The 26,826-nt window shown below is 40.2% G+C and overlaps 1 protein-coding gene across 1 annotated transcript in view; it reads left to right on the forward strand.

The window, feature by feature from the left end:
* Positions 1-26,826, forward strand: part of COL22A1 (collagen type XXII alpha 1 chain) — a 173,695-nt gene that overhangs the window by 21,473 nt on the left and 125,396 nt on the right. The window contains exons 2-3 of the mRNA XM_088148939.1: positions 171-335; positions 2,353-2,919. Of these exons, the coding sequence (XP_088005065.1) occupies positions 248-335; positions 2,353-2,919 (655 nt within the window). The 5' untranslated portion in view covers positions 171-247. The remainder of the gene's footprint in view (positions 1-170; positions 336-2,352; positions 2,920-26,826) is intronic.

The raw sequence follows: 26,826 nt of genomic DNA on the forward strand, positions 1-26,826 counted from the left end.
TCCTTCAAAAGAAATCCAGAACAAAGACACCCCAAGGGAAATAAAGTACCTGATATTTTCCCTAACAGCCTATCTTACCTGATGCTACCCTTTTAAGTGGTGTTTTCTTAATTGAAAAATTTCTTTTCATTATTCTCATTTCTCTCTCTTTTTAAATTTCCTTTTCTCAGACATGGATTCGTAGAATATTTCCCAATACTGAAGGGGAGGATAAAAAGGCAGCGTTGTCTCTGAGAAGTAAGAAGACATGCCTCTTGTTGGAAGATCCTTGGTCACTTCCCTCTTGATGCTACTTCTTCTTTGGGGTGGAGAGAAGATTAAGGCTCACAGGGCAGGTAAGTGCAGGGATTAGTTGCAAGGAATTTCCATTCAAGAGGGACATACGTTGGGATTTTGTAAAAAAGATCTGAAAATTGCAGTGGGCAATAGAATGGCAAGTTCTATTTTTCACTTTAGATTATTTCGCGTATATGGCCTCAGCATTATCTATTACTCATGAGCAAAGAAGATATGCTCTGCTTAGATGCACCAGCTGGAAGCACTGAAAAAGTATCATTCACTCTTGATTGCCTGCTTCATTTATAGGAGCAAAGTGAAACCATGTCTCTGCTGCTTAAAAATGGGAAATAACTCCCTACTTCAATTGGACACTTTTATTTTTTTCAAAGACATTGTGGTTGAAGCCTGGTGGCTCTTTGAAGCCCCGTGTGGCCTCTTTCGTAAATTCTTCTAAAACCCAAGTGGTTGAAACAACCAAATATTCAAATTGATTTGAAGCCCCCTTGATCAGATTTGGCACATCAGATTGTTTCGGTGATTCAGTTCAAAGGTTTGTTTCAAAAGGATGATTCAGTCAAATTGCTTTCAGCCCAGGTTTGCAGCTTGTCAAATTCTTCTAGAAGCTCTTGCTCAAAGTAAGATCTGAATCAGGGACTTTTACCTGGATGGCTTAGGTGAACTCCATTGAACATGACAAGACTTGCTTTAGAAGTATGCACGCAAACACTGTTGTAGTTCTCATGGAAAAGGTGCAGAGCCCTGGGCCACATTGCAATTTTTGAAGCATTTCTTGGAATGTATAAAACCTTTCATTTTAGTCTTTGAGCAAAAGTAACTGATACAGATAGAGCTGAAGAATTTGCCCAGCCCCAATCGCCATTAGCCAGACTTTGAATGTGGCAAGCATTCGTCCTGCTATTTGTTTATTTAAATGGGCTTCCTGACTTTGGGCAGTGAAAAACAAAGACAAATAAAATAGAATGATACAAAGATCCTACAAAACAGATGTTCAGAAGAAGAACACCAATACCAGCAAAGCAACATTCCCACCAGGGTCCACCAACCAGTCTAGCCTAAGGCCTGGGGGAAGAGCCACATTTTAAAGCTTACTTAAACAGGGTCAGGATGAGGACCATACAAATCTCTGGGAGGACACTGATCCAGAAGGTAGGACCTGTGACAGAAAAGGCCTGCTTTCTGAATCCAATAAGGTAACCCTGTCTAATTTATGGGGCCCAAAGCATGCCAACCTTGCCTGATTGTGTAGGACGAACAAAAGCTATGGAAAATGGATGCCATGATGCCACAATTCCAGTAGAAGTGGAATTCACTCTCAGCTAAACTTATGGTAGATTTCTTTTAGACACTTACTTCTAAAGTTGTAGTTTGAAAACCCTTGTTCAGCCATATGAGTATATACATAGAGGGGAAGAGATGTTTCTCTTGGCAAAATAATGATTCTGAACCCATTTTCATACCCGGTGAGTCACCCATCTGTCAGGGTTTGTTTCTGTTTTGTTTTGTGAAAACTTCTCACTGGTGTTGAAGGAGACCGTTCTCCAGGCTAATTATTAATAAAATATATTAGCGCCGGTTAAGAGAGAATAGGGTATCTCAACTGTAGAAACGGAAAGGCTAGGCTGAAGGCAGACAATCTGACATCCCCAGGCACGTTCCGCCTGTTGCATTAATGGGGAACGGAAGGCGGGAGAACAGAGCGTAGTCCTGTTTGAAAAAAAAAGTTGCCTCATAGACATGCAGACGGAGTAGACAAAAGGGCTGAGCCCAGACAAGGGAGAGAGAAGGGGGGAGAGAGGCTTTGCATGCTACAGGAAAAAGCTGAATTCAGAACTAGTTTTAGAAACTGCAATTAAAAAAAAAAAACTCTAAGGGAATAATTAGCCGTGGATCTCCCAGGTGAAATATGCTGAATGCTTTGGAGAAACAGAGAGCTGCTAAGACATTCCCTCAGGTAGAAATTGCTATGCTGGGCAGAAATGTCTATGGATGTTGCAGTTCTCCTGGCTGTCTTTCTCTCTCGTGCCTTAGGAGTCTCTCACATTTCCCTTGCAGGTTGTAAGAATGTTCACTATGATCTCATCTTCCTCCTGGATACTTCCTCCAGCGTGGGGAAAGAAGACTTTGAGAAGGTCCGCCAGTGGGTAGCTAACCTGGTGGACACGTTTGAGATTGGACCAGACAAAACTCGTGTTGGGGTCGTCAGTTATAGTGATCAGCCAACGACTGAATTTGACCTTGGAAGCTATCAAAGTCAACAAGAGATAAAAGAAGCTGCAAAGGGCATCAAATACTATGGGGGGAACACTAACACTGGGGATGCCCTGCGGTACATCAATAGTTACAGCTTTTCTGCACAGGCTGGTGGGAGGCCAAATGATAACACCATCAAGAAAGTAGCAATCCTTCTGACTGATGGCAGGAGCCAGGATCACGTCTTGAGTCCTGCCTTGGCAGCCCACAAGGGAGGCATCAGGATGTTTGCTGTGGGTGTTGGGGATGCTCTGAAAGAAGAATTGGATGAAATCGCTTCTGAGCCGAAATCTGCCCATGTCTTCCATGTCTCTGATTACAATGCTATTGATAAGATACGTGAGAAGCTGAGAAGGAGGCTTTGCGAGAGTAAGTAAATAAACCATGGACTTGCCACCAAGAAATTGTGCAGGGTGTGCTGATCTGTTTATGAAAGGGTGAGCCTATAAATTCTAACTCTCTCCCAGGGTGGAAAAGGGAGAGTGTTCTTAAGGCCCTCACCTGCAAAATTAAATCAGCCATTAGTAAATGTATTGCAAAATTCATGCCGGTTATTTATGTAGCCTTTTAAGATGCTGAGTTTCTTTTCTGCAGGGAAACAAATTGAAGGGTTTTACTTTAAGTCAAAGTTTATCTTAACAGAGAAATGTGCCAGTTCTCATTATGGATACCTCTGGATATGCCCAGTTGGAGTATTCCATCTTAACTTTCTTTCCTGTCCTTTTAGATTTTATCAGGATAAAGTTTGAGAAAATCTGGACTGCTTTGCAAGGGGATGAGCAAAATGTTGGCTAGATTTAGGGGGTGAGGGCAAGTTGGCTGAAGGATAATCTTCGTGAATGTTCACTTAGAATGTTATCCATAGATCATATTACAGAGAATGTTGTATGTTGTGTGTGCGTGTGTTTCAGAAAGGAATAAGCAGTGATAAGACAGGGTAACAATTAAAAAATAACACAAATAGGATCCCATACTGAGTTTGCTCAGATGCTTCCCTCTGGGCAAAGTATGCATGAAGTTAGATCCTTGGAAAGGAGCTTTGAAGAGGAGATCTTTGGTGCTGCATTTAGAAGATCCAATAAGATTTCTTCAGCCTTTATATGATCCAGGGTGTCTACCAGCTATAGTTAAAAAGTCAAGATGGTGGCCACGATGATATGGTTGAAGCTCTGCTTGGTTTTTATGTGTGCTGCTTCTCAGCCTTTTGACTAAGATCAAATGTAGCATATAAAAAACAGGCGGAGTTTTGTTCACACAAATTGCAGCCACTCTCTTGACTGTTTTGACCACACCCTGCAGACCACCCTGATGCCATGGATGAACCACCTATACAGCTGCATGAAAACTGTGACAACTAACTTGCTATATGGGAGCCAATCCACACTCTGTAGAAGCCTGCCAATCAATGGTGACCAGTGAAAGGGACATCTCCAGGTTGGATCCTGGATGTTCTGCTGCTAATCAGTTGATTGACAGACTAACAGTTCTGTTGGACTTGAAAAACTATGTTCCTCAGTGCAATGATCTGTGGTTTGACACGTTGCCAGTGTGGGAAGATTTTTTTTTTTTTTAAATGTGTGTGTATGCATGTATGCCTTGTTCATTCTCTTATGTGGCATGTACTGTGCTTCTGACCTATATTCTATTCAATTTAATCCAGTGATCAGCTGGTGGACAATGAGAGCCACATTTCACTTGAGCAGCATGTTATCCAGATCTCATGGGATTTTTCTTGGATCTCATTTTATTTTACATGTTCTTTGCACCCCCAGTAGTGAGTAGATTGGATTGACTGTCCAACTAATGTTTCCCCCCCCCCTTCCGTTCTTTCTGTAGTGTAGCACACTGCTTGTTTTGCAACTGTCTGATTATTTATGTTAGCTAAAATTGCAGGGTTCATGTCCTAAACTCTCCTTAGACCTCATGAAGTTATACCCAGAGGCAAGACTTCCTACTTTCAAACTACAGGATAATCTCCAGATGTTACACAACATTGAGCCTGGTTGACATTTTCATTTGATGGATATCATGCTTTGGTGTGATAGTACATCACTCTCGGCCTCTACTTTGGAGTTGACAACTTGGAAGAAGGAAAATAATAATCTTCTAGGGAATCCTGCCATAGAGATGAAGGGGAAATTATTTTTTTTTCTTCTCACACAATGATTCTGTCAAATATAATGAAAACTGTACTTACCATGGAACTTGGATGCGAGAGACCAAGACTTAGCTGTTTGTTTTTTTCTCCCAAAAGGATGTACAGCTTTTTTTTTTTTTTAATCCTTAATGATATTTCAGTCATTACTTTGGAGTAATCCACTCACTTCAAGAAGAGATGCCCTCCCTCTGATATGAATTTGCTTTCACTGACATTAATATTTATCAGAATCTGAATATGTCTTGCCATGTAGCATTCATCCTATTCCTATGTGATTGAATGGAAAAAAAAAATCTGGTCCATCACTTACTGAATATGTGAAAAGATTTAATGTTGTTTCCACCAAAACCAATACTTTCAAACAAATCTGCATATTGATTTTTCCTCTAAAGCTGCTTAAAATTATTTCAAAAGTGTTTGAAACTTAAAGCACAAGTTTTAAAAATGTGCTGTCAACGCAACGCCATTGGACTCCCTGAGACTCTCACTTTTCCATATCGGTATGGATGCTTACACTGCTGTGAATTGCTTTGCCTCTGATAATCTATTGTCTTCCACTTTTGTCAGTGCTGATATTGCTATTGGTTACAGTTCAGTAATTTTTACTATCAGTGTTATTTAGTTCCACCATGACAGATGATTACTGTTGTGGCTTCTGCAGCTACCATTTTTCTGATTTAGATGCTTCCATTTTTATTGTGGTGCTCTGAAATATGAGTTTTAATGCCACATGTTGTTGTGAGTGTGAACAACTGGGAAACGTTACAAATAAGAACAAATACTGAGAGAATGTTTATGGAGTGATTCAGAGAGAATTGGTCCGGAGGCTCTTTGAGTTGTGGTGTTCCATTGTTCCTGAAAAAAAGATCTTTAGATCTCCCTTGATACTACTATCTCATAATTTCTCAATGTTTGGAATGGAATGAATGGGCACAGCTAGGAAAGATAGCTATCAGTTGAGGTCGTGAGTGGTTATTCAGGCTTCTACTGTAGAGTCTTGGGCAAAGATTCTTTCAGCTGGGATTCCAGAGACTGAACTCAACACTTTCTTCCAGCACAAAGTATCTTCTGCTATGGAGTTCTCAAGTTCTGAGAAGTGGCAGGTTGTTTATAGAGATGAACCCAGCTAGCTGGCAGCATCTCCCTGACTCTGGCTGATCTTGAAGAGTCAAGTAAGGTCGGATCTAATTAGTGCTTGGGTGGGAGATCACTAGGAAACCCCAGGGATAGACTACGAAATTGAAATAAAACATGCAGGTAGGAGACACTGTTGAACCACTTCTGGAATGGAAAACCATATAGGTGTATGTATGAAGTCACCAGGAGTCAAGCCTGACTCCAAGGAAATGTTGTTGTTGACCATTAGAGACATGGACTTGTGCTCCTAGGTAGAGATTGCTTTCATACAGCAATCTTTATTACAGATATTTGGGAAAAAAATTATTAACAAACCTAATCTGTATCTCCTGAGTAATAGGCAAGTAGGAATTTTAGTCCGCCATCATGTTTCACATTGGCATGAATTGGACATAGACAGGTTTGCCCCATTCTTTCTTTTGTATTATTTGAAAATATGAGTTTTGACAGATTCCATGCCCTCATCCTTTAATACAGTTTTCCCCAATCTAACATTAATGAGCGGTGTCAGGAGAGTAACTCAGGGCATTCCAAATCCAAGAACCTTGCTTGCTGGGAATTCTGGGAGTTAAAATCTTAAGACAACTGGATTGAGCCAGATTTGGGAAGGCTCCTCTAATGTCTATATATGACAAATTAAAAATGGTTTGCTAAAATCTTCTATTTTATCACTTTCTGCTAAGCAGCCTGCAAGAAAACAACCAAACTTAGAGAGCATCAGGAACCAAGAAGTTCAACCCTGAGCTACCTACATTCTCTTCTATTTGCAAAGACATTCCATTAGCGGTTTTATCACTGTCTCAGTTCCTGTAACTCTATTCCATGGATCAAGAAGGGAGGTCAAAAAAATTCTTTTTGAATTAATATATAATGGATTTCTTTTAGAAAATGCAAAAAAAAAAAAAAGTCAGTACCCACTCCAACAGTTGTTTTTATGGTTAGCTAAGGGAAGATGAGCGATCTTCAAAAAAACAATGCCTGGCTTTATATTTCCTCCATCCTTCATCTCCCATGATGCCACCCACAGTTCCAGGATTCATGCAATGTCAGAAACTGGATGGTCATTATGTATCTATTTATCTAGTTATTTATCTAGCTATTTCTTAGGCAATGAGAAATAAAGACCCACACAAGTCTGGAACTTCTCTAAAGACCTTTGTCTGCTTTTCAAATCTCTGAATGGCTTTTCCTTTCCTGATTGTATTGCATCCTTCCAACACTTTGAAGTCTACGAAAACCTCCTCATTTTAGCTAACTCCCAAGGAATGGACAAGAATCTGGGAAATGAATTTCTGCAATGCTGCCAGATGTTTGAGTGTCATTGGCACTAGATACTTTGATCTGTTCTCATTCAACTAGAAGTTATTTGCTCATCAAAGGGGCAAATTCCCAGGGCCCTTTTGGAAAATCAAGTTAGCATGCTTCCTCTTAAATTTCTCAGCCTGGAGGTTAAGTAGGGATGGAAAACCCTAAAGCCCCTATTGTGCATTGTACATAAAATTTCCTTATGTATGTGCCAGGTTTCCATGCTGAATTCAGCACGAGTAGTACAGTGTCCCATTGGCCTAGTTGAGACATTTAGGTTGAGCAGCCCTTCCAGAAGGTAAAGATACATGTATACCAGTGAACTGCCAGCTCACCTTTAACATCTCACATGATCTAAATTGTCCAAAACCATATGGTCTGTACCCAAAGCAGCATCTTGTGTTGGGTTTGGTAGGAAAATGGAAAGATTAGTGCTTCTCCCATCCTTCTTGTGGAGAATGGGCTTGAAATATGCGCTTTTGGCTTAGATTCCCCAAAGGGACTTCAAAGCACACAGTAGCCCAAATGTAGCACTATCTGCCAGTCTTCTCTTCTCTTCCTAGGTTTAACTTTCTCTTCTTTTCCTGGGATTAAACAGCAAAAGTATAATCCAGGGAGAAGATGCAGCAGCTTTAAAGAACTGCAGACAGATGCTAGGCTTTCACTTTTATACAGCCCAAAATAAATTTTCCAAATTATTTCTGGAGAGTTACAGAGCTGTGTTGCTCACTGAGCTATCACTGTATGGTGGGTATAAAACAGTTCAACTGTGCAACAGCAGGCATTCATAATTCACCCTTGGGGTGATGCAAGAAACAGGATAGCTAAGAATGAATGCCTGCATCATGGTTAGAGTTATAGCAAGAAGTAAGAATGTGTTAGAGCTCCTCCTTTTGCTGTTAGCATAAGATTGTTGTTAGAAAGTTTATTTTTCCTTCCAAAATAGGACTATGTTTGATTCTGCTGAAGGTGGGTGTAGATACAGAATCCTCAGCTGATCCTAGAATACTGAAGGCGCTTATTGCTTGTGGCCACAAGACAAATTTGCTTCCCTTTTTATAGCTTCAGCTAGAAGGTGATTCCCGCCCCTCCTCCCCACACACACATATTTACTTTGGTAAAATGGGACTTGTCCTTTCACAAAATGCAAACATCATAGGACTTGGGACCACAGGGGTAACCAAATCTGCTATTCATAGTGGGCGGATCAACTAACCACTGAAGCAGATACTGACCCTAGTTTTCAAATACCAGGGAAGGATTCTTACTACAAATTAGGGGTAGCAAACTGTGGCCTTTTGATCCACCTTTTTGTGGTCTCAGAACCCTCCCAAGGGTACAGATGACTGTAAGCTTCCCAGTATGTCAAATTGGAAGCAAACGAACACTGGGTTCAAAATAGGATTAGCATGGGGTTGGACTGGGGGAGGAGGTGGAGACAAAAAAAGGAAAAATCCCAACTTAAAAACAAGGGGGAAAAACCCTAGAAATTCCTCACTGCGAAGATGGATAATATAATCTCACCCACTTAAGTCACTGCTCTGCCTCACTGTTTCTCAGCCTTGGCAACTTGAAGATGTGTGGACTTCAACTCCACACATTCAACTGGGGGAATTCTGGGAGTTGAAGTCCACACATCTTCAAGTTGCCAAGGTTGAGAAACACTGCTCTACCTGCTTCTCTCATGACTGCTATTAAAAAAAATCAGGGAGCTCAGCTCCTGGCCGTGGCCACCAAAAAGTTGTCCATCCTTGCTGTGTTTAGTCTTTGCAAAAATATTCTACTCTTCCTTCACATTTATGAGCCCAGGTTTTCACCCCATTTCAGGAAAGCTATACTCAAAGTAGTATGTAGGCTCAGCTAACCATTAATGTTTTCCTGAAGTCAAGCTTGAATCCTGGTTACTCCATAGAAACAACCATGCAATTTTCTTGACAGCAATATGGAAATGATTCACCATTACTTGCTTTTTTGACTTCCTGGTCTAGCCTAAAGCTCTGAGAGTTTCAATGTTGCTTAGCTCTTCAAGATCAGTCATGAATCATAGCTGGCTACATGTAGAGAAAGGAAAAGACTTTCCTTGAGTTGAACTTGACTTGCGCTGATTACAAGGAGACATCCTTGTTATTTTCTTGGTAACAGTATGAAACTGGTTTGCCACTATCCCCTTTAGGGCTACCCTATAGTGTCCCATTCCAGCACTAACCAGATTCAAACCTGCATAGCTGTTTATAGTATAATTCAAGTTTAGCTAAGGGCTGCCATTGTCTGTGATTCAGGCTCCACTATCCAAATATTAAATGGCATGCTGCTTTTTGTTTTTTTTACTAGTTTTAGTTTTATTATTCCCTTTGGAACACAGTCTTCTGAGATCACCTTTGGATTCTGCTTTCTGTCCGAAGCTGATCTGGCAAGGAAATAACGTTGATGATTAAAAAAAAAAAATGATTTTCACCACTGATTTCTTAGCCTCCAGCATTCCGACTCCCCTGAAGTAAGTCTAGACTTGTAAGGCTTCCTCTTTGTTTATTCAATCAACTCAAGTGAATCAGTGTATCCATGCAGCAGAGGATGTGGCTGAAGAGACAGGGGGTGGGAACAGCCGTCATCTGTAGCTGTTTAGAAAACGAGGCATGGATTTCTATAGAGAGCGACAGGCAAGCTGGAGACTTTGTTTCTACCTAAGGTGGTGGAGGGGGAATCCAGCTGTTGCAGTCTTGGAAGCTCTCAAATTTTGCTTCCTCGCAATATGCCAGTGGGAGAAGCTGGGAGGCCAAGCAAGGGTTTTACTTTCCACTGCCAGCTTCTTTAAATGCTGAATGCGTAAAGGCCATGCAGGTGCTAATTTTCCACCTCTTATTTTTTTAACCTCTCCTCCACAAAGTCTTGGCAGGACGATCCAAGTGTAGTGAGCATGTTCAAAGAAAACCTCTTGGAGTGTGGCTCAGCAATCCCTTTCTTACCTTTTGGGTTCTCACCCCTCCAGTATTTCAAAGGGTATCATCCTGAGTCAACCAACATGCTAACAGTCAACACTCAGCATACTGTCCAGCAAGCCAGGAAAGGAAGGAAGAGACCTTGTTCTGTACACGTAAACAAAAGCAGGCTTAGTACAACAGCTAAAGCTGGGAAGTGCATGGAATAGGTGGTTATGTCCAAGGGCATGGTGTTTGATTTGTCCATTAGATGAAAGACAGAGAAATCTGAGACACCAACTAGCTGTGATTGTAGTGAACTCTGAAATCTTTGGAGTTTTTCCTTCCATGTACCACATCCCCCCTCCATCCTAAAGATGGGCTTTTTTCTAAAGGTTTGCAAGTGGCCACACTTGACTTCTGTCCCCCTAAGCTGGCTTATAAAAACCCTAGTGTGAGGGGAAGCTCAAACACAAGGAACTGTGCTTGCTGCTGGTCCTAACTTCCTGGCATGAAAGCCCCATAACAAAGTTGATGAGCGGCCTGAGGATTTTACAGGCTAATGTAGAGATCCTTCTGATATTTCTAGAGCAATGTTTTTCATCCTTGTCAACTTGAAGATGTGTAGAGTTCAACTCTCAGGATTCTCCAGCCAGCGTGCTGGCTGGGGAATTCTGGGAGTTGAAGTCCACACATCTTCAAGTTGACAAGGTTGAGAAACACTGATTTAGAGGTTTGATGGACTGAAGTGTTCCAGCTTTACTGAGTGGGTAAATAAATAAATCTTAATATAATGAAAGTGAGATTTCCTCAAACTGAGCTCAGCTTTTAATGGCTACATGTCTAGAGCTGTGTAGTTTTCTTGGCAACCGTATAGAAGTGGCTTGCCATTGCATTCTTCCAGTTTTTTTTATTTTTCCAAGTTTCCACTCTCAATTTATAGTCCAGGGATTTTCTGGTGGTTTCACATCCAAGGGCTAACTATGAATAGCTGGTAAGCTTTCTTTAGGATCAGCCAAAATCAGCTAGGTGCTCCCATCCACTACTGTACTTATTAAAACACTATTAAAAGCAAACCTAGAAACACAGTTAAAATACAGTCCCTTCAAACAACTTAGTCCTCCAGCATGTCAACAATTTCAGCAGGCAAAACCTGCCTATCTGATAAATAAATGTATTTTTACCTGCCTCCAGAAAGATAACAGAGAGGTAAGAAGATTGGTGGCTCTGTATGGTCCCCAGTCCTTGTTTTTGTGGCCCCAGGAATATGCCTCAAACCCACCCGGCCAAACCAATCAGTGTGGCTTTCTATTTTAAGAAGGAATAAAACACCCCAAGAATGTATGGGAGTCAACTGAGGTCAGCCGTATTTTGAGTTACATAAATAAATAATCTGAACATAGCTCAAGGATACAAAAACTGACTCTTCTCTCAAACAAAATTCCCAACCCTCACAAAAACTTGGAGAAAAACAAACAGCACTCACTGCCCTGTGATACCCTCCACCCTGCCACCACAAAAAGCCTTCCCTACACCCTGCCACCCTAAAAAAGGAATGTTAACTCCCCACCACAAAGGGCCTGTCTGCTCTTGTGAAACAACCAAGTGCCTGCTGGAAATCCAACTTGTCTTTCCTATTTGATAGACCATTCTCTATTGTGTCCACATCTGGCCAGCCTAACATTGACCAAAATCTGGACCCCAAGATGTTTTTTCTTCAGACACAAACTTAGGCAAAGCCATTTCTTTAGGAATTACCTAGTTATCCAAAGACTTGAATGGTCGGTTGCAAGCCATGCCCATCCTACCTGCCCCCCCTCCCCACCCGTAAGCTGACAATCTGCACTTTGGTGAATTTACATATTCTTCAAAAACTAGCAAAGAATGAAGGCCAGTCCCCACTGGGAATCGCTCTCTGGATATCCTGAAAGGTTAAGGATCCAGATAAGATTGCATACCTAAATCTGACATGTTTTATTTAGACAAAGGAATGTTCTACTCTTATTTTAAAATACAGCTGGGTATTTCTCCTTGCTGGAGTTTTATATAATCTGGAATTGATTTAGAGTTTTTGCTTAACTTGGGCACCAGGGTCAGACTGATTGTTAAGGAGAGAAGATCTATCAGAATAGTATATGCAGTCCACCCTTCCTTATGCCCTCAGAGCAAGATACTGTACAGAAATTAAATTATGTCATGTCCCCATATAAGGATTTTATATGTACATGGGGGCATGACATAATGAAACATCTGTATCTCTCTTCTCTGAGAGCTTAGATTGCATATGCCATGCTGATAGATTCTGTAAACCCTACGCCACGACTTGCATAGCCCCTAAAGTTAATCCACCATATACTGTATAGTCATTCGTAATGGAAAGAACTGTGAGTTCAATTCCTGGTAGAGGGTTTGTACCCCATAGAACAGCATCTGACTAACCCTGGTATCATTCCCGTTAGGGTGAAATCAGTCATGTGTAACTAAGGAGAGAAAAGAAAAGTTTTGAAAAAGGGGTCCAGCTTTCTTTTAGAAGTACAACCCTAGGCTTTGAATTTCATATTTTGAGGTTGAGTAATTGTTGTAAGTCACACCAGTGGTGGCAGGCCCAAAGGGGGTCTGGGTCTGGCAACCAGAGTCAGGTGGCAAAGCTCCAGATGATCATTAGGTGGCAGGAAAGAGATGCAGAATATTCTAACCCTTTGGTGCCATCTAGAAATCATCTGGAGCTTTGCAGACAGGGTGAGAAGGGCAAACAGCCTGGATTGTCATAGTGCTTCTGAGGTGGGACATGTGGAAAGCCAAAACAAGTCTCTAAAACAGTGTTTCTCCACCTTGGCAACTTTAAGATGGGTGGACTTCAACTCCCAGAATTCTGGGAGAATGCTGGCTGGGGAATTCTGGGAGTTGAAGTCCACCCATCTTAAAGTTGCCAAGGTGGAGAAGCACTGCTCTAAAGTGCTTCCACTGATTTTATGTTGGGTGTCTTCCCTTTGAATACATAGCTGGCATTCTCAGGCACAAGATTTCTTACTAACACAATTGGTAAGATGCTACCCCTTCTCTTTATTTTTCTTTTTTCCCATCACCATTTCCCCTTTAAACCTGAAAGCTGCAGTTTTTCACCCCGCTAAGTCTGACAAATTGGAGCAAAAAGCTGTAATGACAACAGTTGGAAGCTTTTAAAATTTCAAGGGCTTTTGCTAGGGAGCTCTATTTAACAATGACAATCAACTGCTCGGCACACGCCGGTGATTTTTATTGAATCACTTGAGTAGAAGGTATGTGCGGCCCCAGTGAAAGCAAAAACCATTCCTCAATGCCACAGTCACAGGGAGTAGGGGAATTGGTAGCTGAGAAAAATAGAGCCCTAAAATCCAGATTTTTCAGCCTTCTGTGTAAAAGCATGTATTTGCACACGTGGATCTGTGTGTCAGCAGATCCTTGATGTTAGCACCAAGCTTCTGAGAAGTTTTAAATCAGTGTTTATCAACCTTGGCAACTTTAAGATGGGTGGACTTCAGTTCCCCATACTGGCTGGGGAATTCTGGGAGTTGAAGTCCACCCATCTTAAAGTTGCCAAGGTTGAAAATCACTGATTTAAATCATAGAATCAGAGAGTTAGAAGGTACCATGGAGGTAATCTAGTCTAATTCTTGCTCAGTGAAGATGTACTAAAGCAGTGTTACTCAACCTTGGCAACTTTAAGATGTGTGGACTTCCACTCCCAGAATTCCCCAGCCAGCCTTGCTGGCTGGGGAATTCTGGGAGTGGAAGTCCACACATCTTAAAGTTGCCAAGGTTGAGAAGCACTGCATACAGCATGACTATCCAGCTTCTGATTGAAGAATCCAGTCAAGAAGAAATCACTGCCCCAAGTGACAGCCTACTTCACTGGTCACAACTCAGAAAGCTCCTCCTAATGTCTAGCCTGAATCTATTTCCCTCCATGTTTTAACCCATTGGTCCTGGTCCTGTCTGTTGGGGCGTCACTTTGGGGAAGGTTCTCCCTCAAAGTTGCTTTGCAAAATAAAGAGGTTCCCTATTTCTAAGAATTGAGTGAAATGGACCACTCTGCTTTGGAACCCCTATCAGACTGTAGTGTTTGAACTACAAAAGAAGACAGAGAGGAACTTTCTCCTGAAGTTGGCCAAAGTGCTGCCAGTCAGGCAAATGCTGTCTGATTCTTTTGGTGCTTGTCAAAAAGTTTCACCACTGAGCAACTTCAGTGCACTTTGTAGGCAATCCTGAAGTCATCCAGCCTGGAAGGACTTTGTGCAGTACTGGATTAAAAGGGCATCTTCTTCTGAAGGGCATCTTCTACTGCTGTACTGGCTGAAAGTAGTCCAAGGCCACCTAAGAGTGTTAACTAAATTAGACAACCACCAGTATGGCTGTATCCATCCACATTTTTCTAACATTGTCATGTTTCTGCCACCTGTCATTCTATTGGCCCACCCTCTCATCTCCTCAGTATCTTCCTGATCTTTCTGCTGATTCATCCCCGTCTCCTCCCTCCAAAAAAGAAAGAAAGGAAGGAAGGAAGGAAGGAAGGAAGGAAGGAAGGAAGGAAGGAAGGAAGGAAGGAAGGAAGAAAGAAAGAAAGAAAGAAAGAAAGAAAGAAAGAAAGAAAGAAAGAAAGAAAGAAAAAGAAAGTTGTAAATGCTTCCTATGAATCAGATTGAACAGGCTGAATAATATGCTTATGGCTACCCCAACTGCTTCATCAAAGGGGAATTGGGTGGCCTCTTCACAACATTTTTACTGGTGCAAATCACATTGATGAAGCAAATCTAAGTTCTGTGGAGTCCTTGGGGTTCTCTGAGCTTGGTTGGTTTCTTGCAAATGGGCAGGGCAGCCATCAACAGGCACATAGAGATCAACAACATCTACACATTATTCAAAAGAGACAACAGAAAGGAAAACAAAAGACCGGACATCTCTTCACCAGCAATCATCACCCAGATAAGCAGAGTTTAACACCAAGATTACCATCAGACATACAAGCAGTAAACCATACCTTAATCAAGCAACTAGCAGAGGGAAAAAATAGAACAAAACAAAACCCACACCCCCACCAACACTGGCAGGGCATGCCACAATACAGTATATAAACAGAGAGCAAACTCCATCCTATTCTAGCACTGAAGATGTTACCTAGCTGGGTAATGAAATGTTTGCAAGAAAACAGCCAAGCTCAGAGAACCCCGAGGACTCCACAGTTCAACCCTGAGCTGCACATATTCACTTCTAAATCTAAGTTCACTCATACATAACTAGCATCAACAGATCTGTGCAAACATTTACTGTAAATGGAAAGTGACTTGGATCTGGACTTCTAAGGGCTGAAGCTGGCAAGGGAAGTACAAACACAGAAGTATTATTAATTAAGTATTAAATATTAATATGATTATTAATTATGCAAACACAGAAAAGATGTTCACCTTCAAGGCTGGGAAAAGAACAACTAAGAGATTATTAATTTAGAAAGGTTGGGGAGAAAAAAACCCTAGAATTTTACCCCTGGTTTAAAGGCTGAGGATTTGATTCCTCCCAAAGCTGATCTTTTGCACACATATCACTTCTTTTGTACCCACAATAAAAGCTACTTATTTAGCCCTGCCGTGCATTTGAAGCTTCTGTATTTAGTTACTGAGTGGGAAATTGAATTCTTGAGAATTATTCCCAGATCTGACAGCACGGTATTGTTGATTGTGGCGAGATGTTAAATGGAGAACAACAGAAGGGAGAGTCTATTATGGTGCCTGCAGAATGAAATGGAAGACAGTTGTAATTGAATTAAACCAGGAACTTGTTAGTGCTGCATAGCAGGACATGCTAACAGTATGTAGCAGTTTGCAGCTGTAGAACAAGAAAACAATGTGTACATTGCTGTAAGAAATATTGGAGAAAATGCTGATGAATGTGCTCACTAGAATTGAACTTTTCCTACCCACTATCCTATGGAACAGTACTGTAAAGGCGTTAGGAATGGAAGTAGCAGCTGAGGGGCTCCCTGATTGTTCCCCTTTTTGTCCCTGCGACTGGAAGACAGAGAAGGTCTTCCTTTCAGCCTCCCTCCTACAGGAAGAATGGAGTCCATCCTTCTTTCATCTCCCTCTCCCTCCCCCTCCCCTCCCCTCTCCTCTCCTCTCCTCTCCTCTCCTCTCCTCTCCTCTCCTCTCCTCTCCTCTCCTCTCCTCTCCTCTCCTCTCCTCTCCTCTCCTCTCCTCTTCCCTTCCCTGTCTCCCTCCCTCCCTCCCTCCCTTCCTCCCCTCCCCTCCCCTCCATTTCATTCGATCTTCCTTCCCCTCCCCCTCCCTCCCTCCTTTCCCTATCTCCCTCCTTTTCCCTCCCACCTTTCTTTCCATCTACCCCATGCAGAAAGCTCAGAAATTAAAGTTATTAGAACCCGTTTTTTTTTTAAATAAATCTCTCTGCAAAATCATTTTGCAATATAGATTTCTCTAATGTAAGCACTTTTTAAAATACATCATTTCACTAAAAATGTATACAATTTTCAGAAATAGGCTCCCTTTAACACATTTTCACAAATGCACGTTCCTCTCTGTGCATGTATGTGTGAACACTGAAGAGAAAGAAAGATACTAAATGGCAGAGTTCTTAAGTTCTGAGAAATCCACTTACAAATCTGTGCCATGGTTCTTATTATTATTTCTTAGTGAAGCTTTGCTCTCTTTCTGGCTTTCCCAGAGACTGACTGCATGCGAATCACACCTTCATCAATCATACATATAGTACATTCCCTCAACTTCCCTGCAGATCCAACAAGTGCTTCGTTCAGGTCACCTTGAAGAGTGAACTTGTTTGGTGAAACTACATTTTCACATCTTAATCCCCCTTTGCATTTAGCAGTTGTCTTGGAGACATTCACAAGACTATATTAAACACAGCCATAAACATATACTACGCCCTTAGGCACTAAATAATGATATTGTCTCATAGCCACAAAACTTGATGGCAGTCAATCTTTGCCCAAGGAGCAGGGTGACTTCTGTCTTGATGTGGACTAGGTTGGTGGGTTTCACACAACTCTGACTTTGACACCAAAAACTGGGGTTGCCGGAAGTCTGGCCTTGGAAAGGGACAAAGGCAAAATGAAACTCTGGCGCTTAGTAGCAACTCTTGTGGGAACACATGACCAGGCCAGGCACTTGCAGTTACCAACTCTTGGGAATCAAACCAAGACAGAAAAATGTGCATTGTTTACCCACGGAGAATCTTGACTGGTGACTGGTGGGATGACATTTAGAAGTGGGCAAGACCTGCATTTTTGCAGATTTGGCAGGAGCACTTTTCAAAGTGTTATTTTCCAGTGTCTGTTGAAAAGCTTCAAATCCTTCTCTTGTTCTTATAAAAATTAAGAATAAATTGTCCCTCTGAAGTTGAGCATTTTGCTACCAATTCTTACAGAACTCCAATGGTTCAGGGGATGGAATGTACAATTGTTGAGCCACATCCCAACCCTGGTTGCTGTTGTTCCTAGCTTTACTAAGTTATCTCACTTGACTTCAACATTTTTACCTGCTTTTTTGTTTTATGATAGTCTCAGAGGAATTAATTGAATCTATCCATTTAGTTTTCTTGTCAACACTGAACTGATTTCCCTCTGGATTTTTTATTTTTATTTTTTGAAATCCCAGTTTAGTCCACAGCTCTGGGATTACTAGTGCCTCCCATCCAATGACTTTGCAGAACCAACCCTGCTTAGCTTTTCAAGCCATCAGCTAACAAAATCAGTTTGGGCTGTGGCTAAGACAAGAAAACAGCAGTTTGTACTTACTGACATCTACTTATCTTATAATGAGTAGGCTTACAATATAAATTCTCTCCAGCCCTAAATAACATCCTGAGATTCTGGAACAGGCATACTTTCCTAGAGAGTATGAGAAATTCTCCAGATTAGTTAATAGTTGAATTATCATTTCCAAAGTAATGAAGAGATGCTGTTTGCTCCTTTTCCACAAAAGAGACAACTTTCTTCCCTTACACATAGAAAGAGGATGAGAAAAAGAATCAGAATACTCTCACTTTCTCTTTTGAAAGCAGAATATTCACCAGAATTCTTGTGTTGTAACTTTTAACCTTCTCTTTAATCAACCTGACCAATCAGAGCTCAGGGAGAATTATTCTTGGAATTACCCAACACACGTCCAGGCTGATGGGGGGAAAAAATGGACAGCATATCAGTATGAAGCTAAGATCTATTTAGTAAGAAGGCCATTTGATCCCAGAGGATCAAAAAGACAAAGTGGATATAGGAACACTATCTAATGAGGAACATCACCTTTCCTATTTTGTTTTTTGTTTGTTTTTAATGATAAAGATGCCAGGCTTAAATATAATATCCTTTTGCCTGTGTGGGTTATTAACAGTCTCAGGTGGTAGATCAAATGTGAAATGAACTGGTCTTTAGTTATTGATGGTGCACAGGAATTTTGACCCTACTGGGCAAGGTTAACTATTTGCCATTAGTCGTTTTGCTTTGGTTTGAACTGATGCCACATTGAATAAGAGGAGAAATGGGTCCATAAAAGTAATTAAAAAGCCTTTCTTGCACATGATCCATGATCAAAACACATGGAAATAAACTTTCAAGGCAATGGACAACTTCTTTAAGGCAGCTATAATTTTACGATTTTTTAAAAAGATTTTGGGGTGGCCAGTGATGCCATTGTGTCATCAAACTGGGTGGAGCCAGGGTTCTTCAGATGGGGGCGTTGTTTGTACCTGTGACATATTTGCATGGATGTGTTCTAGCCTTAATGAAGGCTTACACACTGTTTTTGTTTTTTATGCCCCCAAACAACTGGAAATAGTGCCTACATTTCTCTGTGGTTTGCTGCTAAAATTCATTGGGCAACTTCTGAAGGTTAGGGGAACTTCCAGAAAGCGGTTTAATGATTGGATATGGCTTGTGGCTATAGGTAGTTCAGACATATTTTAAGACAAAGACAAGTTTCTTCAGAACAAAGGTAGAACTCATCCAACAAAAACCTTCCTAAGTCACCTCTACAACGATGTGAGTTGATCTCACTTATAGTTACAAGAAGCAGGCAAGTTCCATCAAGGAACATAAATGGATGGAAAACTAGCCATCAGTCACAGGAGTAGGTTTAACCAGAAGAATCGATGGAAGAAAGAGGGAAACTCTTCCACCTCAGATTAATAAAGCATGATCCCTAAAATGTGTTTACTATGCCAATTTCATTGTAGACTTTAGCCTTGTTTTTAGATTATGAGGGTAGCTGTATAAAAATTGTATGGCTTTCTCTGCATCCAGAATGGGTATTTCTGTGTGTCTCATCTACTCGATTTTTCACATGTGTTCATTCATACATAAAAATATGGCATAAGACGCATGTGTACAAAACACATACAAGCAAATATACGCAACTACAAGACAAATACACATGCGGGCATGCACACACACACAACTACATTGTTATAAAAACTCAAGCACATTGTTCTAGCTCTGTGGTTATTTTGATTTGCAAAGCATGAATTCTAAATTCCTAGAAAGAGAGAGGGAAAAGTAATCCATCGGTAGCCTCTGTGTTATTTTTGCCTTATTAGGTTTCCCTTGTAACTCCCTTAGTTTTTTTCCTGGGCAATCTTGACAGTGACACATGTTCAACATTCTTTACAATACAGTTCCCAAAGGACTCTTTGACAGATGAAAGCTTACCTACTCTTGAAAAGAAATAAAATCCAAAGAAAAATTGAAAAGAAAATCTCAGCTTCATGTGGGACAAAAATAGGTTTTCACAGGAGTTCGAACGGAAAAGGCTTGTAGAGCAAGGATTTATTGCCACAACTGGAAGTTGTAAATTTTCACAAAGCAAAACAAGGATGCTTTAGGGTAGTTTTAAGGTCTTGTTTTTCACGTGAAAAAGTCTTTTCAAGCCCTTCTTGAAGATTCTATATCTGTGTTACAAATATTTATGATGCATCAGCTTCCCAAAAAGTCTTAATGCATCTGCCATTATTAGAAGCTACAAGTATAGACACATGTCAGCGAAAAACAACACGGAAACTCTCCATGACAGACTGAGTGGTATCTCAAAATAAGGAGCATTGGATAACCAAAGACTGGTGCAACAGGACAAAGGCTGTTGGGACTACTCTGAAGTAACGTGGTTTCTTTTTATTCAGGAGGCCAACAGGGCAGGATCGCTGCCAACATCTGTGAGAACAATATACTTTGGAACATAATTCTTAAGAGTATAAGAAAAGAAAACTCATGTCAGTGCTTGCAAAATTAGAAATGTTTCATTCAAGCTGGTTGTTGGTTTCTTAATTTTTTCATTAAATTTTGGGTGCTAAGTGTCTACATTTCAGTATATTCCAATGACTGATCGATAGATGATGGATGATACATATATAAAGAGAGATAGACAGACTGATGGTCAAATTGACATGTTTCCACATTCCAAGCTTTTTCTTAACTGCTCAGTTTGGTCTGAGATCTGGATTCATGCCAGAAGCCAAATGATCACAGCAGCTGCCATTCCTGTCTCATCTCTAATTTTACCTCTGGAAATAGCATGAGCTGAAGTCCCAGCTGGCACTGACTCCCTTGTCGTCCAATTGGCACTTGTTCTGCTGAGACGCAAGTGGTGGAGACATGAAAGTTACAGGGTCTGATTTTATATGACGACTGCCAGTCACTGTAATTGTTTCATTGCTCCCTGTAATTTGCTGTAGACCAAACAGGGATAAAATACTAGCTGGTTTTAGACCTGCATAAGTGCCTTTGTACAATCTTTAACATTTTCAAAATGCTGCCTTAATTGGTTTGCTAAGCTGCTGAAACTTCTTGTTATACTTATTTTTTTCTTTGATGGGAGTAAGAGTTTTTTTTTTCCTTGAATGGATCTAAGTTTTTTTTTCCCCCCTGCTGTTTCTCATCCATCAAAAATTCACATGTTTTAGACATGTGATGGCAGTGGACAAGAAAAAATGACTATGCTTGGCAAAGTTGAGGGAAGGAGAAGACACTAAATCAAATGAATGGATGGTATTAAAGAGATTACAGGACTGTCCTTGGAAGAGCTTACAGGCTATTGTTTAAGGCAGGTTGAGATGGTGAACATTTGTCTATGCAATCGCCAAGAATGAAGACAGCAAACCATTATATTATTATTTTATCATTATTGTGGAGTCCTTGGAGTTCTCTGAGCTTGGTTGTTTTCTTGCAAACATTAACCTAGCCAGGTAATGAAAGGTTTGCAAGAAAACAACCAAGCTCAGAGAACCCCAAGGACTCCACAGTTCAACCCTGAGCTACGCATATTATCTTCTATTTATCATTATTATTTATAATTGTTTGTTACTATACACGCAGACACACGCACACACAATGGCTTTATGAATATAAAACAAGGAATAATGAAAAAAGGGGAAAGGGAATATCAAATTCCAGCACCTGTATTTATAAGGGATAAATTAAAACTGTGCCAAAGTCTGTCTTGAAGATTTCTCCATTCCTAAGTAGCCACACATGTACACCCCACACACTTTGGAACAGAGGCTTCAGTTTTTCTACATTATTTTTATACTTCTTCCAAAATTTTCTTTTTAAACATGATTTTGTTAAAGATAGTTGTCCATCTCTCTGAAATCTCTTTGGCTGACCTTGAAAAGGCCCCACAGAAAGGAGTTTCTTCTTGATGTTTTTCCTTGGAATTTAATTCAACTTCTGACCTTAAAAAACTCAGTTATGATCTACTTTCCCTTTGTTTTGATTTGATTTGGTTTGTTTGCCACAGATGTGGCCTTTCTTTATGAGACTCAGTCTCTAGATGACCCTATTGCTGGTCAACTGGAAATAAGTAACATTGTATTTATTTGTTTGTAACAGAGAAGTTAACAAGATCTAAAGGATTAAAATTTACTTTATGTTATACCTGGAAAGAAAATGTCTATAAAATTATGTATCAATGGTATATGACATCCCAAAGACTATCAAAGATGTATGGGACAATTTCCAAAGTTTGTTGGAAATGTAACCAACAAGAGGGGTCATTTTACCATACGTGGTAGACATGTAAAATTGCAAAGAAATTTTGGACTTAAATACAAATGTTGATGGAGAGCATACTACAAATACAGATTCCATTTAACCCAGAATTATTCCTGTTAGGGATAATGGACTTTCAAATGGGAAAACATCTTATTAGAATTACTCAATACATGATTACCACAGCAAGACTTCTTTATGCACAATTTTGGAAAACCCAGACACTACCAACAATACAAGAATGGTTGTTAAAACTGATGGAAATGGCAGAAAATGACAAATTGACTTGTCTATTAAAAGAAAACTCAAATAACTACTGCCTTAAAGAATGGAAACCATTGATGGAGTATTTGCAAAATGCAGGTGGGCTGAAGCTTACATGGGGATTTGAAGATTAGATTATAAATGTAATGGGATATATTTAGACAAATAATTATTCCTATTTAGTGTATTAAAAACTAGCACTTATGATAGCCTTATTATTTCTAAGACCAGAGATAGAGTGGAAGTTATCTATTTTTCATATCTTTTTTTCTTTTACTTTACCTCACCTTTTCCTTTTCTTTATATTTTGTATTTCAAATTTTCCTTTTCATTTCTAACTTTTAGATATGTATCTTTAAAATCTCAATCAAATATAATTTAAAAAAGGGGGAAAAAAAGAATGGAAGTCTACTTAAGAGATGCATGCTTCTGTTCAGAGTAGAATGTAAAAGAACTGAAAAAAGTCCTCTGGAAAAGTTTGAACAAAGAAAGTATATTTTAGAGAATCAAAGAACTGGTGTACCTACAGTTGCCTTCTCCAAGTTGTGCATCCTGCAGGTGTGTGCATTTTAACTCCCTGAATTCCCCACCCAGCAGTGTTGTGAACTGCAAGGAAGAGTTGGGAAGGCTGATCTAGAACTTCAGGATCCAGAGACTCTAAAATATTCCTTGTACCTTATAGCTGAGATCATACTAACCTATGATATCAAAGACCCTTCTGCATGAAAAATATAATAATGCAAACCAGAGATGGATTATAAACGATTTCATTAAAAAGATGGAAGGAAAAAAGTTCTGCAGTTATTTCCAACCCTGACCTACAGGGAGCTTCACAGACAACTCAAAGAACAACATTGTCCAGTATTAATTAATCTACCTACATACACTGGCAATTGTTCCAATTAATTAAAGATTCCATACCTTGGACTCACTCTTGCAAGCTTGAGTGCATGCTATATTAGAGGCTCATTTGTCTCCAGGGCAACAACTTTACTTGGGTCTCTCTCAGCATCTGAGCTTTCTGTGGCTCGTCACCCTTCATTTCCCCAGATCAATTCTAGTGCTCAATTCTTTGAAGGCCAACTGGAAGGCAAGGGAACTTCTATGCTTTAACTTGTTAGCAAGGGAGGTAGCTGTTTCTCTTGGCAGTGGCAATTGGAATGCATGATGAATGGAGAGGAAATAAAAAGTGTTTGGGCACAATTTTTACAAGAAACTGTGTTTGTCCTCTGTGTCTCAGGGCGTTGCTTTCATTTTTAACCCCATTAAAATGTCATATAGCTAGACACGAGAGAGGTTACATAGTGGTGTGTGTGTGTGTGCGTGTGTATGTGTATACACCCACAAATACACCCACATATAACCTAAAGCCATATTTAGGTTCAGGTTGGGAGTAGAACTAAGTATATTCCATTGACATTGGCCATTGCCTTGTACTTATGAATGACCTGCTTGCTTCCATGCTATGGCTGTCCTCAGATAGCTGCTGGCTCATAATAGCAAAAAGATGTAGAAGCCTTATTTTAAATTTCATCTGCATTATAAACCCAATAGGTGGAATTCTTTTTTACCATTCAACTTAGTTCTCCATTAAGGATATGGGAATGAAGTGCCAGTCTGGCAAGAAAGTCCTTCAAGGTAGACCAAATGTTGTGGCAGAGGAGGAGGAGGAGGAGGAGGAGGAGGAGGAGGAGGAGGAGGAGGAGGAGGAGTTGTTGTAGGACTCATAGTGTATGATGTAAGAAGATTACACAGACTATTTAAAAAACACAATAATTGGTTCCTTGGAATCTTAGAAAGAATTACAACTTAGTAGTAGCAAAGAATTGGTGGAATCCAAATACTGAAAAAGGTATTTGAGGACAAAGAGATTAAGATCCTATGTGGCTTCCAAATATAAACTGATAAACATTTAGCCCATGAGTGAATGTGGTAAAAAAAAAGTCATGGTGGTGCCAATAGTGGTTGATGTGCTATACCAAAAGTTCTGGAAAACCACTTGGAAGCAATAGGAATGGGCACAATCTTAATTTATCAATTAAGAAAAGTTGTGTTACTTGGCACAGCACATACAGTATATTATATGAGGAAGCATTTTTAACTATACTGGATCCTTGGGAAGGATCAAATAGTAAAAAAAAAAAATCCAGATCCACTCAGATCCTGTAGACTGTGTGTAAACAGCAATCATCATCATCATCATCAAAACAACATCATGGTTTCATGATTGCATAAGGCAGGGCAGGATTATTGCAGAGTTCAATTAGGCAGCAGATAGTCAAGATCTTTCTTCAAAGGGCAATGGCATGTGTCAGAGGACAAGCATCCTCAGCATGAGATTAGTGAGTTAAACGATGCATGTCATAGATGAAAATAGGGCATGAACTGCTATGAACCATGTGAGCCTATTTTTTTCAAGTGCCATATTCCTATTCCACATGGCAGATCAAAGATGCTATGATGATTCTCTGATTAGCACAGCTTAGGGCTTATTTAGCTAGCTATCCTTAGTTGTTGTTGGTTTGCTTTTTCAAATCCAGTTCATTTTGCTTGTTAGGAAGGTTTGGATTTCCTTCTTCAAGTTGGCCAAATAATGCAATTTCCATCATTCCATATTTATGTTTGTAGACCAATAGGATGGAAGGAAGGCCAGAATGAACTTCAGATAGTTCTTTAGACTTGACTGCTATCTAACCATGCTTCATCCTGGGCTAGAAACTTGCAGAAAATTATTTCCTCCAGAGTTGGCACACCAGGACACATCAGTAGAGCAGGACACATTCTTTGACAGATGCTGGTCTCAATCTTAAGCATTTGTTAGGGAGTTACTCCTGCCTTAATCAGGCAAATCATTGAATTGCAGATTGAGAAGGGGTCATTGAGACCACTTAACTTCTTGCTTAGTGCAGGAATCCAAATTAAAATATCCCAGAAAAATGGCTGTCTACCTTGTACTTGAACACACTGAATAAAAATGAGCTTTCAACCTTTCTGGGTTATTAGTTCTAATATGAAATTACTCCTAGTGTTAGTACATTTCTCCTAGCCTTAACATCTAAATTTTATTGATTCATTGATTAAGTGCCATCAAGTCATAGTTGACTCTTAGCACCACATAGATACATTTTCTCCAGGACGTTGTGTCCCTAACAGATCCTTCAGGTCTTCCAACTGTGCATCCATTGCTGTTGTAATTGAGTCCATTCACTTTGCTACTAGTCATCCTCTTCTTCTCTTTCCTTCCAGCTTTCCCAGCATTAGAGCATCCTCCCGAGAGCCAGGTCTTCCCACAATGTGTCCAAAGTACAATAATTTGAGCCTGCTCATTTGTGCCTCAAGTGTGAACTCTGGGTTGATTTGTTTGATGATCCATTTGTTTATTTTCTTGGCTGTCCATGGCATTCTCAGGAGTCTTCTCCAACACCAAAGTTCAAAAGCGTCAATACCCTACCTATCCTTTTTCTTCAAAGCCAACTTTCAGTTCCATACAGTGTCACAGGGAACACCTTGGCTTGCACAATTCTGACCTTTTCATCTAATATTAGTCTTCCTATAACTTAAGATTGTTATTCCTTGTTCTGCTCTGTAAGATGACTAGTGATCCTTCAGGTAAAGGGTGCTTTTATGTCTCCCTTCAGCTTTCTCTACTCCAAGCTAAATGTACCCTTAAGTTCTCCTTGTAGAATTTAAATTCTCCAGCTCTTCTGCACTGGTTTTCTCAAAACATCTCCCAGTTTGCTAAAGTCTTGAGTTGTAGGGCCCAGTCCTGGACACAATGACAGACTGAAGCTGTGGCCAACACAGGATCAAGTGAAATCATCCTACAGATACAACACAGCTGGATATACTGTTTGCTAAGGAATGTAACTCATTTACTCTCTTTCCTCTCTGTATCGAATTATAAGCTTTTGGGAGAGATGAGGGCGCTTTCTCATTTCTAGTTTGAAAAATGATGTGCCATTTCAAGCACTATATAAATTAACAAAGAAAGAAAATCTGTGTTGTGTAAAGAAAAGTGGCCAAACATCATATGCTTTCCAACAAGTATTATAATAAGTAGCACCTCTTTGGGGACAATTCTCTGCACTATGGCTAATGCACTGGACCCTTGTCAACAGTCAGAGTATCCTGTTCTGCATCATCAAACTAGATTCCTCCACTCACAGTGACTGGTTGCAACTTGGTGATACATTGCCTGCATGCTGAGAAATGCCTTGAGCTCTTCTAGAGATAGAAGGGATTTATCAGCAGCTGGCCCCATGCAGCTATTTGCCTTAGTCAATCATGGCTTTTTCTGATGGGTTGCTTGGGAATCTGCCTTGTTGTGCATTGACATTTTATTCTTTAGATAACTGCTTTGTTGTGCAAAAGGTGCTTTTCCAAGGAAGAGAAGGTGAAAAGAATAAAAGTAGCCTGTTCCCAGTGGAACCCGCAGCTTGTTTATTCATCTCCTGGAA

This window comes from Python bivittatus, unplaced genomic scaffold (genome assembly GCF_059951505.1).
Source record: "Python bivittatus isolate LINGU-HERP-01145 unplaced genomic scaffold, Pbiv_v1 ctg000590_np1212, whole genome shotgun sequence".
Taxonomy (NCBI): Eukaryota; Metazoa; Chordata; class Lepidosauria; order Squamata; family Pythonidae; genus Python; species Python bivittatus.